The sequence below is a fragment of the Chanodichthys erythropterus genome, chromosome 6 (genome assembly GCF_024489055.1).
Source record: "Chanodichthys erythropterus isolate Z2021 chromosome 6, ASM2448905v1, whole genome shotgun sequence".
Taxonomy (NCBI): domain Eukaryota; kingdom Metazoa; phylum Chordata; class Actinopteri; order Cypriniformes; family Xenocyprididae; genus Chanodichthys; species Chanodichthys erythropterus.
In genome coordinates this window covers 17,277,579-17,291,711 of record NC_090226.1, presented here as the reverse complement: position 1 = coordinate 17,291,711, position 14,133 = coordinate 17,277,579, and the positions used below count along the sequence as shown (strand labels likewise).

Here is a 14,133-nt window from a genome sequence, read left to right as displayed (position 1 = left end):
AAAAGAGTGGAGTGTTCCTTTAAGCTTCTGTTTATGATCGCTGATCAAAGTTTATATGTGAATAAAGCCTAAATTAAATCTGTTCATCATATAAAGTGATTGAGTCTCTTCAGAAAATTTGGACTAAACCACGCAATTCATATGGATTAGTTTTTTTACGATCTCTTTATGAACTTTTTGAAGCGTCAAAGTATCAGTTGCGTAGCTGTCTCTGGAGGGACAGAAAACAAAAGTGTTATAGGTTTGGAATGACATGAGTAATTAATGCCAGAATTTTCATTTTTAGGTGAAATATCTCTTTAAGCCTTCTTAAAGCCTTCTTAATTCAATAACGATTCAGAGGGTTGCGACGTGATGATAAAACGATTATCGATGCATAATTGATGCATCTTTTTTTCTATACAGGATTTTGTTTTTCTTACTGTGACTACTTTGTACTTTTTAAAGCAAATTATTTGTAATGATTCATAATGAATTTACTTCCAAATTTATTATATCATATTTATTACATTATATACTGTATATTTACATTGTATTAAGATTTTAAAATACTGTATTAAGAAGCTGCCTATAAGTACAATCAATTCTTGAAAGAATACATATCAAAAGTGATAGTAGACATTTATATTGTTATGAAAATTTTCTGTTTCAAATAAATGCTGTTCAGAGATTCTTGTAAAAATGTATCACAATTTTAACAAAAAAATTATGCAACCCAACTATTTTCAACATTTACAACAATAAGAAATGTAACTGTATGTTTTCTGTCCCTCCATAGACAGCTACGCAACTGATACTTTGATGCTTCAAAAAGAATACATATTGTAAAAACTTGCACTGAAATAAATCAGAAGTATTTAATTTCTGTAGACTCCTAATCCCTGATTAGTTCAAAAGATTGGGGTCAGCAAGATAAATATATATATTTTTTAAAGTCTCATTACTCCAGTCTTCAGTGTCACATGATCAGAAATCATTTTAATATGCTGATTTGGTGCTCAAGAAACATTTCTTATTGTTGTAAATGTTGAAAATAGTTGGGATGCTTAATATTTTTGTTAAAACTGTGATACATTTTTACAAGAATCTCTGAACAGCATTTATTTGAAACAGAAAATTTTCATAACAATATAAATGTCTTAACTATCACTTTTGATCAATTTAATGCATCCTTGCTGAATAAAAGCATTCATTTCTTAAAGGTGCAGTATGTAATTGTTTTGACTGTACTAAAGCATAAATATACACCATACTATGTTTGCAGAGATTTAGGAAACAGGCTAAGTTCAAATACTTGTTATTCAGAAAAACAATGTCTATTTACCCAACAGTATTTGACACCCCAGATTGCCATTTGGTGGAAGACACACCATATTGCAGCCATGAAAGCCAGAAAACGAACTGGGTTAGAGACTGCAGATTCTACAAGAACTAAAAAGGCATCCATCTAAAAAAGCTCTATGACCAGAGGCATATTAAAACACATATTAAAATGCAGATAAATATATAGTGTAAGGCTTGTTGCTTTCCATTGCCAGTTGCTCTTGTTCCTGTTGCATGTCCTCAATCTGGCAACCCGTGTGAGCACTGAGTCTGAGGAGGAGGGGGCGGGGCAAACAACTCTATCCAATATTTTGAATTTGGACCTCAGAATCCATTTTAACCACTAGCTGTCAATATTACATACTGCACCTTTAAAATAAAAATCTTACCGATTCCAAACTTTTGAACGCATGTACCACTACTAGTACGCATTGACAAGCATTTGCAAATTGATAAATTTGTTAGCTGACCTGTCGGTCATGGCAGTGGTCTCCACAACCGTCCTCTTCTTCAGATGTGCGTCCATGATCTTCCTCATTGGATAGAGTGGCAGACACAGGACAAACAGGAAAAGGCTCAGTGTAGGCACTGAGAATAGATGAAAACATGAGAGACAGTTCATTTGATGCACTATACTCATTATAGGATTATTTAATATGTATATGCTTTTCACACAGTTATTCAAATATAAATTTAGTTTTGAAAAGATATTTGCACCAATTTTTATCATGGTATACGAGACCCTGCTCTAGAGTTAATGCACATTGTACATGAACAGAACCTTCCAATAGCTGAGTTTAGTTTTCATCCTTCATCCTAGACTAAAAATGTGTAAATTTACATTTAATCTCAATGATACAAAGTCCATTACCACCACTGTCTAACAGAGCCTGAGGAGAAACTACACTGTTACGATCAGAACACTGCATGTGGCAAACCACAAACCAGCCAATCTCTCCATATCAAAAACAACGGAAAAAACTGTCTCAAAACAATGTTTTGTATTAGAGGGCACTTTGGTGTCCAGCAGAGCAGAAATTACCCTTTGCCAAGGAGAAACAAATTCCCCCTCTTCATTTAAACAAGACCTGGTGAGAATAATTCGTTTTTTCCTCCCCTGCTTCTCCTTACAGTAGTAACACGGATGGCTGGGGCCAGATTGTGAGGACATTTACGGTTGGGCATGAAGGGCTGGCTTGGTGAGCCTGTGGTGAGCACTTAAAGCAGAAAAGAAGATACAGCCCTGAAGATATGCAAATATGCACAATGAAGCTGCTTATATACTGTGGAGGACACACATGAGGGAAATTTTGAGTGCATTTGCGCTTATCACTTATCTAGAGGCGACGACAAGAATGTCTTTGAATTTTGACATTAACGGTTTTAATAGATTGTTGAACCGAATAAAATTTAAAAGCAATAAAAGTCAATGTGTGCATATACTGTCAGTATATAAAAGGTTTAGAGGTGCTCAGCTGGGTGTCATACTACTCAAGGACACTGTACACTTCTGAAAAGCACACACACACACACACACAATGTCTGGAGGTGGAAGTGGAAATTGCTCATTGCTCATAGCCAGCTGAATTGGGCGAGCTAAGGTGACAGTTCATTTGGAGGCCCCAGATGAAGCATATAGGAGCCTTCTGGCAGGACGTCACTACAATTTTCAGTGATCTCACCAGCTGAGGACTCCATTTTCAGTCAAAGCGGCACAAGAGTTAGCATAAGACAAAGCAAGCTGTTTCTTTTATCTGAAACACCTTTCAAATAAATTCAAACTGAAATTGCCCACATGCAGCTCAAAAACAGAGATATTCTTTATTAACGCATCTGGTTTTCAGACTGGTATTCCATTAAATTTACAGTAAAAAAACGGCAGCTGTGGTTGGTATGGTAAAATATGGTAGCAACATTTTAGGTTTTACCGTAAAATACCGCATTACATTAACTGATACAGTAAAATGTTAATTTACCAATCTATTGAAGAACTAATATCTGTTTTTTGTACCTTTGTAATACACTGACAGCCACCAAACACAGTGCTGCTGAGTCACATGATGAATCAAAGTTCATCACAAGCAGCTTTTCCACAAGCTGAGAAGGTAAATACTAATATATAGAAGGTCCACAGTATCATTCACACAGAACAGATACAAAACACCATAATGGTAACACACATGAAATTAAAAATATGAAATAAACATTGCTTTAAAAACATTAGATGTAACATAAAACCCTAATGTACATAACTGAGAAAAAAACTAAGAAGAAACAGTTATTTCAACAAAAATACATCAAATGTGAAGTGTCACGCAAGAAATTCTGGGAATGTCAATTTACGTTTTTTACTGTAAATTATACAATGACTTGTTCTTTTTCACTTCCAAAAACTGTACATTTAACAGCATTTTACCGTAAAATTACATTAAACGTATGGTTAGATCTATTACAGTTATTCACCGTATATGATACGGAAACATTCTGTTAACCAATTAACAGTTTTGCACCGTAGCATTTTTAGTTAAAATCATGATTATTTTTACAGTGTATATGATTTGTGTCTTTTGCGTTGTGCTGAGGGGATTTTCACGACACAATACACATTTTTTGTATGCCACTTTGGTGAAAAATAATTGAATAAATAACTTTTTTTTTTTTTTTTACAAATATTACAAAATAATTGTGTAAAATGTGCATTAATCTTTGCCATCCTACTGTACATAATCTGTCCATCAGCCAAAAGTTATGATTTACACAATCCTCCTGACTCTTCAACATTACCATTTATGAGAAGCAATTATAGAGCAAGTACTTCTCTAAGCTGTTTGCTTTAAGGTACCCATGAGCTAAATTTACTGCTGAAAATTATAGAGAGAGTGCAATGATTTCCTATAACACACCTATATGTCCTACTGCCTGATGCTTCCCTGAGGCTTGTTTTATGTAATTCAATTGATTTAAACTCTTGATAATAAAATATACATTAGAAACCCCAGTGTTTCTCTGTCTGAATCTGTGTAATAGTGCTATTATAGAAGACAAGCATCGCTGAAATGACTTCATTACCAGACTTCATTTAACAAAACGTATTTGAATGCAGATGAGAAGAAAGTGAAGAACAGTTTGTGTGCTGGTTGAACCGAGAGCTGTATATTCTTGCTTGGTTTTAGTTTGGTGGTGTTACTATTCAGAACAGATAGAAAAAGGCCCATAAATTTGTTTATTTTGTCATCTTTTCAGAATCATTAAATTGATCTTTAATGTTAAATAATGCTTTTAAATTCAGTTCAAAGGATCTGCTTTCTTACAAATATGCATTTCATTTTTACATTGTAAATATTATTCAAGTCAACCACTGGACCCTGCCTTTACTGTAATATTAGAAAAGACATGGAGAAAGCTGGGAACGATGACAACAACAATATCTTTGTGGTAGCCTTGCTTTCCTGACTGCCACACCTCGCCTTGTTGTTTGGGTCGCAGGGGAGTCTGGGAGATCGGTATTGCCTGTCTCCACCCCATCCCACTGACCCTGTCCCCTCGCCCTTGTCCTGCATTTCCTGTAAACAGCGGTGTGGAGGCTCATTGGCTGGGTGCGTCCTCTCTTGGGATAACCTGGCAATGACCCGAGAGCCCCAGGCACCAGGCCCAACTCAGACCGGTTCGGACCAGGCCAGGCCAGACTCACACCCAACTTTTCTGAGCATTAAAATGCAGAAAGGATTTAGAAGGTCCATGAAAAGACGTGTTCTTTTTCTCTGAACTCTCTGAATGTATGTTTCAACCTGTCTTTCTAAATATCTCTTTCCCTCTTTTTTATGTTTGTTGCTTGCTGTATGTTTATTGTAATTTTATAATCAAATATTTCTATAATATAGGAGGTTCAATAGTCAATATTATACACTACACACATTCATACACATACATTCTGGGTTAAAAACAACCCAAGTTGGGTTAAAAATGGACAAACCCAGCGTTTGGGTTAAATGTTTGCCCCATGTGCTGGGCAATTTTATTTAACCCAACTATTGTTTAAAAATGACTAAATGGCTGGCTTAAAATTAACCCAAAATAGGATGGAAATTAAAAATCAGACACATAATTACTAAAGACAACAATAATAATCAAAATGTGAACATTTATTAACAAGCGATTTAATAAATGTTCATTTCCAACATACTTTGGGTTCATTTTAAGCAATCATTACAGTAATTTTTAAACAATAGTTGAGTAAAATAAAACTTCTCAGCAGGTTAGGCAAATATTGAACCCAACCGCTAGGTTAAAGCAACCCATTTGCTGCGTTTGTCCATTTTCAACCCAAATTGGGTTGTTTTTAAACCAGCATTTTGTAGAGTGTATGGTTGGTATTTATAAACAAGGAGTTTCACATTTTATCTCAATCATTCTCTCACGCTACCCACTGTCTTGTGGGACCAGTAAAGAGTACAAAACGTTTCTCCAATTGGCTTGGGCATGAAAAATATGCTTTCTTTATGCATCTGCAATCAATCACTGTCCTGTCACTGTGTCTCCATCCACCAAAGTGGCAATGTCAATTTTTCTTTGCAGGCATTCAAAATACGACAAACAAAAACAGACAAAACATCAGCAGTGACGAAGGATTCTCTTGGGACACAAAGCGGCTAATGGTGCAGACACATAGACCCATTTGCAAACATGCAATGCTGTTAGATTGCACAATGAGTCAATAATATCACCTGAAAAAAGGTCCCTGGCTCCCTTATCATCTTCTGAATAATGGAAGATGCCCAAAAGTGTGGCACATAAACACAGTGGCCAGGGGTAATATCCAAAAGTAGTGAGTATTCACACCATCCATAGCAGGCTAGCACTCAAAAATAAGTCAATAACGATTTACTGGTAAAAGCTGAAAACACAGAGAGAAGTAAAAGACATTACTCAGATTAGGTAAAGGATGGTATTGCTATTCATACCAAGCATGAATTTTAACCAAAAAATTAAAATTTTCCATGGAAAAAAGAAACTACTGTATTTATTGTGATATTTCTATATCAGGTTATCACTTCTAGTAATGGGTTTTATTTTGCATTAGAGCATGAAACCTGCACTGTCAGATAAAGTCACTATGAAATCAAAATCATATTCACATCTTTTCTGTTCTCTGATAGAATCATGAAAAATACCTTTTTTCAAAAAACTGCAGAATGAATGTGAGTGATAAACAATGGAGAAACTAACAACAATACAAGCAATTCTGGAAATTTCCCTTGTGTTTCTCTGAAAATCTGATTAAAAATCTACCCAGAGGCCACTTGAAACAGTCAGGGTCTTTGACTACACTGGAGGTAATCAAGCAGAGGTTTCTAATGGTGACTCTAGGGTAGTAAAGGGAGAGCAGAGAGGGCTGCGGTCAAAAGAAGGTCAGAAAGTCATCTGTCTTTAAACCTCTCTAAAACCTCAAATCTCCCAAAAGCCCAATAAAAGAAACGCACTTGGGGAATTTTGTTTTAATAACACTAACACAACATGCTACCAAAATGCTCACCCACAGAACAGAAAACTCCCCCTGGTTTTCTCATCTATTCCCCTCCACTCAGCTGCATCAGGCTGTGAGAGCATTGCAATAAAGGAGAAAAATAGCCTTAACGTTTAATCCACTTTCTTACAATACTATTTGTATCAATGAACCATTGCATTGTATTCTTTCTCACACAGATAGGGCACTCCAACAAATGTACCATCAAATCCTGCAAATGAGAAAATCAGTTAAGCTACCCTGCAAGCATAGTCCATCTTCTCAACCAATGGAACGCAATACCACAGGCTGCTCCACTACCACATGCACAACATAGCACCCACAGTGTAAGTGTTTGGCAAGTTAGTTTGTTTCATTATACACTACTTTGTACAACAGTTAATGGATTTCCAGCCAGTTGATTTTGCATAGCAAAAGTTAAATCACAACTGGGCAATAATGTGTCTAAAATGTAAGTTGTTCACTATTAACTTTTGCATAATCACACAGCAATATCACATTAACAATTATGCTGTTGGGCTGAATATTGGCAAGGATGCAAGCCCAATTTCACAACGGTGAGCGTGATATTGCATAATTACTAATGAACATTGACAAATTTTTTGGAACTTCATCTGTCCAAGAAACCCTGTATATTGTATAGGGCTGGGTATTGACAAATTTCATGATTCGATTTGATTTCAATTCACAAGCTTGCGATTTGATTAGACTGATTCAATTCAATTTGATTCGATATTGATTATTTTGGATATATCAGGTACAGCTCAAATCTCTCAACTACAGGGAAGTCAACTCTACAGGGAATCATTTGGAACTACATTACTGTAATATTGAAGGTTAAAAAACACTTAAATTACATACAAGGAAGTTTTTACAATAATAAAGTTAAAATTCTAACTTTACAATTATGTTTCTACTCCAATTTGTTTTTTTGAAATATAAACATTTAAATGGCGGCTGTCAAAAACTTGACAGATGTAATATGATGCATATATTTAGCAAAATGCTCCTCTCTAAAATTCATTTTTCAAGCTAAACTAGCTTAACATGTTTATGGTCAGTGGATGGCTTTTCTGAGGTAAATGTAACATTACATGTAACGATTACATGCGACATGGTACAGATTTTGAAAAGTTTTACTATATCTTTTACCAAACCTTCTGATGTTCATTCATGTTTATTACATGCTGTAACTAGTAGTGAAAGAGATGATCAGTTCACTCCTGCTTCGCGCTGCCACTTCGCTTGATCTGAGGAGGCAACAGCGTTCTGTCATGTCACAATAAAGAGCACCAAAACAGTATTTATTGTTTGCATTTTGTAATGAAATTGACAAATTTCCTAATTAAGATGTTCCTAATCACTTTGTTTCATATCAAAAGTTACATAGCACAAAGCTTAATGTGATAAGCTTTGAACAAAACAATGTTCTGTTCATTCATAATCTGAAATCAGGATACACTAAAAGATTGATTTTTGGGATTTAAGAATCGATATCAGTTCATAAAACTGAGATTAGTTTAAAATCGAGAAATCAATATTTTTTTACCCAGCCCTAATACTGTATGTAGGCTACATCTATCTCACCAATATTTCATTGTAGTCTAGAATATCTAATACTTTAAGTCTTGTTTATTCAGCCAGGAAGATTATAGAAAGTGTTCTGAGACAGAGAGAGGTGCAAGCTGAGCTATCAGAGTGACCAAACACTTGCCTAATTTCCTGTTAACATTGTTTTGGCCAGCACTTCCTCCAGACTTGTGTGATGGTATTGCCATTGTGTTCAGAGGAAGGGGTTTCAGCATTCAAAATATAACTCTCTAGACAATCTTATGCTACAGTCTGATGATTTAAACCAAAATAAGTCTTCTTAATATAGTTCATTTCAGATCTCTTTAATCCTTTTCACAATTAACAATGTGGAAAATATTAATTTTTAATTATGTAGTTCTATGACTGACCATACCTTTCAGTGTCTTGCTCTTGAGTGGTGGTCTTGTTTTCTATTCCTGCAAAGCTATTCATGTCCACATAGCCATCATTCTCATTGGCAGGTGCTGCTGTGCGATTGTGGTCATCGAAGAAATCTGTAATAGTGACTGCCCGAGTGGGCCGCCCATGTGGAATCTGGATATTCTCATAGTCTGAGCTCATTGCAGGAATGTTTTCATAGTCAGAAGTATCTGCACTTGGAAAGGAGATGGAGCGAGGCTTAGTGAGGGGTAGGGGCATGAAGGGGGGCCGAGAGCGGTCCTCAAAGGACTCCACTCTGGCTACACCCCTGTTGCTGTAACTCTTGGGTACACCTTGCCTTCTATGCCTCTCTTTGTAAAGCAGAAAGGTGGTAGGTATTTCTGAGTTGTGTTGGGGCTTTCCCACACGGGACTGAAGCTGCGGGGAGTCACTTGTACTTCTTCGATCAAGCTCAAGCACCCGAATGGGCCCATGGTGGCTAGATTCAGATGATGACCTGGAGGAGCGGACACTGCCATCTCCACGGGCTTTGCTTTCTGATTTTTTCTTAAATTTTAAAGCCAAGAAACGCTTAAAAGATGTTGTCTTCTTTTTGGGGTTGTCAGGAGACTCATGTTGGATAAGAAGTGATGGAGAGCTTTTGGTCACAGGCCTCTTAGTTATGTAAGCCAACTCAAAGGGTGGTGGGATATCGACTAGAGATGTAGGTGTCGACACACCACTGGAAGACTGGTGACTTCTTTGAGAAAAGCTTCCAGAGGAAGTAATGACACAAGGCAAAGAAAGTGTGTCATCTTTTCTTTGCAATCTGCATTCCCCTCTAGGAGATTTCTCACCCTCAAAGTGCCCTGAGAATGGCAAATCTCTGCCCTCAATAGAAAGCGATCGAGGAGAAAGAAGAAAGCGCCTTGGATTTAATGAGGGAATAATTCGGTTGGCCTCTGTTTCATCTGAAAGCTTGGGTTGTGGAACTCCATTCTGGTCCAAGGCCACAGTGTAGTAGTCGTGAGATTGGCACTCAGTGCCCGTCTCCTCAGGCACAGTCTCAGGAACATATCCAGGTACTTTCCCAGAGAGCGAGCGAGATCTTGTCACAATGCTCTTCCTGTCCAGAGAAATAAAGTTCTCACCCTCCGAGTCAAATCCTGCCTCCTCATAAATGTGTTCATCGCTTTCTGTGTCCGAGTCCTCAAAGAAAGGCACAATATGGCAGTCCAGCTCTTCAATGTCCTCTTCAAACGCTTCTGTGGTATGGGCGAAAACCAAACGGTTTGTAAGTTCTGGAGTTCTGCCTAAATCTAAGTCAGCAGGAACGGTGATGTTGCAAAGTCTGAGACGTGGTTGGCAGCTGTTCCTCTGACTCAAGAGGGCTTTTTCCCTTTTAACTGATCGTTCTCTTATACTTTTGCACTTGGTTTTTCTCTCCATGTTTACTGGCTCATCTTCATCTCCTATCTCAACATAATCTTCAGATGACACACACTCTACCTGCTGATCATCCCCATCATGGTCTTCGATATCAGCATAGTCATCCGCTCCTTCATTTTTTGCCATCTCTTGACCCTCAGAAGCAGGTTGAGAGACACCATTTTCTAATTTCGCCTGTTCCTTCTCTAACTCAGCCATGTCGTCCGATGATACGTAGTAAGGCTCTTGGTTTGATGTTCCCTCTGTTGAGTCAATTGGTTTCTCATTGCTGGATTCTTCATCAGTGCATCTTGCTTCTGGATCAGAGGTGCATGTCAAATCACTTGGCACAACCTCTATGACAGAGTAGGGCTCAAATGCGTCTTCTGTCTCCTCTGCAAACCTGAAGCGTCCAGATGGGTCTTTGGTTGCCCGTTCAGCCTGCCAAGTGCTGTTATCATCCACTGTGCCAATAATGTCATAAGGGTATTCCTCACATAATGAGGGTTGACTGCAGTTTGTAGCCTTTGAAGAAAGCCCAGTCTCTTCTTCTTCTGCCTCATGATGAACACAGTTTGCGCCTGCTCTATTGTCCTCTTCATGTTGATCATCAGCACGTTGAAAACTGTCTGATGGTGGTTCCTCAATCTCTTCATACGGACTTTGAGATTCATCTGCAGGCTGATCTTTAGTGGGTGTCTCATTCTCAGAACATGCACAGGTGTCCTCAAGTACATTATAAGAATCTTCTCTATTTTCAGCTGGCTTGGTATCATCAGTGTTTTTCGTGTGGTCCTCGTCTGTTGAATCATCCAACAAATTTGAAGAAGCTGCATGCTGTACTTCAGTGGTATAATCTTTATTTTCATCCTCCCCCATTGTTTCATCTGCTGGCATTTGTAATTCTTCCTCTATTTCATTAAAACAAGTTGTGTCATGGTTAGTGTCATAGTTTACAGTAAACTCAGATAAGTCGCTCTCCATGTGATCATCAGTACAGTTTTCTCCGAATGCATCTGTTTCATCCTGTGTGACATCTGATTCATTGTCCTGCTTCAGCTCCAGTCTATCAGAGGATGTTATGTCCCCATTACCCACAATGCTTTGACTCAGTTCAGATGCTAGCCTTGGTTTGGGTGCCACAGGAGGTTTAGGACCTCGGGTGGAAGGACAAGGCCTTGACATCAGGGTGGAGAACACAGTTATAGTCAAATGGCTTTGTCTTTGGTTGAGAAGTTTGGAATTGCTTCTAACAATCTGCAAACAGAAAGAGAAAAAAAATATTATAGGCTATTTCATTTCTGCATTGGATATCTTTGCAATAGAAATAAATGAAAGACTCTTACTTATAAATTGACTGACAACAAGCCATTATCAGTTGAGCTGCTCCTTTAAAGCAGCATATTGATTGATTTACATTGACCATTTGATTGATGAACTGCAACCTCTGAACTTAAAACATAATGAAGTGATTATATGCTCACTCCATTCATGTTGAACATCATTTTCACAACCATAAAGCAAAGTAAAATGGCCACATAAATAATGTATTTTAATAGCATCACAACAATTGACTCTGAAGTGCATCTTCTCATAAAGGGTTAACCTGAAGGCCATTTTTGGTGAAACACACCCTTTTTCTTAACAAAACTCCTACTCCCCTTGTCTTTTCCTGTTATTTGCTACCTGCCTTGACGCACGTCCTATTAAACTCACCGTGCACTTGGTGCTCACCCTGCTAAGATGTTGTTTCCTGACATGACTAATTAACTATTCCAGCAGACTCTCCTGGAAGGACTGCGGACAGGAAGTGCAAAGGGGAAGGACATTAACAGTGCACCCTGTCTCCTCCATGAACCCCCTCCCCATTTTTTTTCTACAAGAGCGCAGTTTTGCACAACACAAATACACTTCCTTCTCGTCAGTCTTCCCATGATTCACTCTCCAATGATAAATCCCACCCCCCGACAACCCCCAGACTGAATTTTTTTTTTTTTTTTTGCTGAAAAGGTCGTTTCAGTGCGTTAAAGAACAATAAAAAGAGAAACATCAACATCCCAACTAAGGTCCCCTTGGCAAAATAACAGGATATGAATTATGCAACAAGAATTCACTTAAAACAAATGGTTAAACACAATGGGAGGAATAAAGGGAGAAACAAACTCTTCACTGTGTAAAGCCATCATTACATGATCTCAGAAATGGGCTCTAAAGTGTCAACCATTTTTATTTGCCAATTTAGTCCTACCAGCTGAGAGTGAACAGGACAAACTGAATTAACATAATTCAGAAAGACTGAATTAACATAATGTGACTTAATCATAAAATGGATTATTAAGAATAATAACTATATATATATATATATATATATATATATAGTGTATGTGTGTCAGAAACAATAACTCACAGCATCACTACATCGTTCATAATAACTATATATAAATCTTATAAATCTTATAAAATAAGATTTTCAATATACAATATTTTTACAACAAGGATTATAGCAGTGCTTAAAGTCTGGTAAAGTAATTTAACACACCTTCAAAACAGTGTCACTGTATAGGAAAAAAATGTTACTTCCTATGTCATCATAAACTTTTTCCACTATAACGCATGCATTCAAAAATACTCAAAAATACCAAATGAGATTTTTCGGACAGATCTCGATGTTGTCTATATATAGGCCTATATATATATATATATATATATATATATATATATATATATATATATATATATATATATATATATATACGTAAGTTTACATATTCGCAAAAGTCACATTCGCAAATAATTTAACACTAGGCTACTGAAAAGTTAACTAAGAAATAGTTCGTTTCATACCTGCGTACATTGTCGGATGTCATCCACCGTGGCATCTGAAATATTTCCACATTATTCCTTGATATTCCGCAGAAGCAACAGTATATATCCAGAGGTTCCGTGAACTTACTCCCGGGACATTTGTCATAAAGCCTGAGATGTAAAAAATAAACACTTCATCACTTATTCGACGGCGTGCCTCCAAAATTATCAGTTTTATTATTGACTCTTGCGGCAGGTCTCTTCAGATCCGCGCGCTTTCTGCCTTGAGGAATGAGAGAGATGCGCGTGCTCTCCGATCTGCGCGTGGAGACTGAAGGTGTTTTCCGCGCGCTTCCTGAGGAGGTACAGCGAGTCTCCCTCACGGGAATACAAGGATCGATGACCGAAACCACAGAGAAAAACATCTAAAGCCAATAACCATCAGTGGCGTATGGCACTTTCACGAACAACTGCTCCATTAGGCTACTGTCACGATATGGTATGTTTCAGTATCCGATTTAGAGGATATTTGACAGGATTTCTTGCTCGCACAGGAAAAAGAACAAATCAAAACAAAATGCGTTTGTACTTGACATTCTATTTAGTTAGTATACCATAAAAAAAGTGCCTATGTTAGAATTTTTAACAGTAGGTTAATTGCCCAACTTAATTGTGCTTAAAAACAAACAAACAAACAGACTTTTAAATCATGCAATAATTTTGTTGGTAGCCTATCAAAGACTGTTTCTTGTGATTTGGTTAAACAAATGTTCCCAAAACAGGTTCTAAAAACAGTTTCACTAAATGCTTTTGACCAGGCTTCCTTTCTGCTCATCTGTTGCCTGATTGGAGGAAAGCAGCTCTTTAAAAACCTCTCTTCATAACAGGAAACTGCTATCCCTCTTTCCTGCACAACAGGCAGCGCTTCCTTAGCAACAAATGAATCGGCGTGCTGCTGTTAACCCTAATGGGGAATCACTGCATTCAAGGCTATTTTTTCTAATCTAACTTCACACAAGACCACTAATTCAATGAGTATTTTTAGATGATGCAGTTCTTATAATAATCCAAATAGGGGACGCCCAGGGGATGCACCAATT

The 14,133-nt window shown here is 37.4% G+C and overlaps 1 protein-coding gene across 6 annotated transcripts in view; it reads right to left on the bottom strand.

Moving 5' to 3' along the window:
- fgd5a (FYVE, RhoGEF and PH domain containing 5a) overlaps positions 1-13,857 on the bottom strand; it is a 58,966-nt gene extending 45,109 nt beyond the window's left edge. For 3 of the 6 annotated variants that reach the window (XM_067388293.1, XM_067388294.1, XM_067388299.1), the window contains exons 1-3: positions 13,081-13,857; positions 8,814-11,485; positions 1,794-1,911 (exon numbers count right to left, since the gene is read on the bottom strand). In XM_067388293.1, coding sequence (XP_067244394.1) covers positions 1,794-1,911; positions 8,814-11,485; positions 13,081-13,107 — 2,817 coding nt within the window. In that variant the 5' untranslated portion in view covers positions 13,108-13,857. Of the gene's footprint in view, positions 1-1,793; positions 1,912-8,813; positions 11,486-11,574; positions 11,681-13,072 lie in introns of all 6 variants that reach the window. The other 3 variants (XM_067388297.1, XM_067388298.1, XM_067388295.1) reach the window with 3 other exon arrangements.
- Positions 13,858-14,133: the final 276 nt, after the last annotated feature.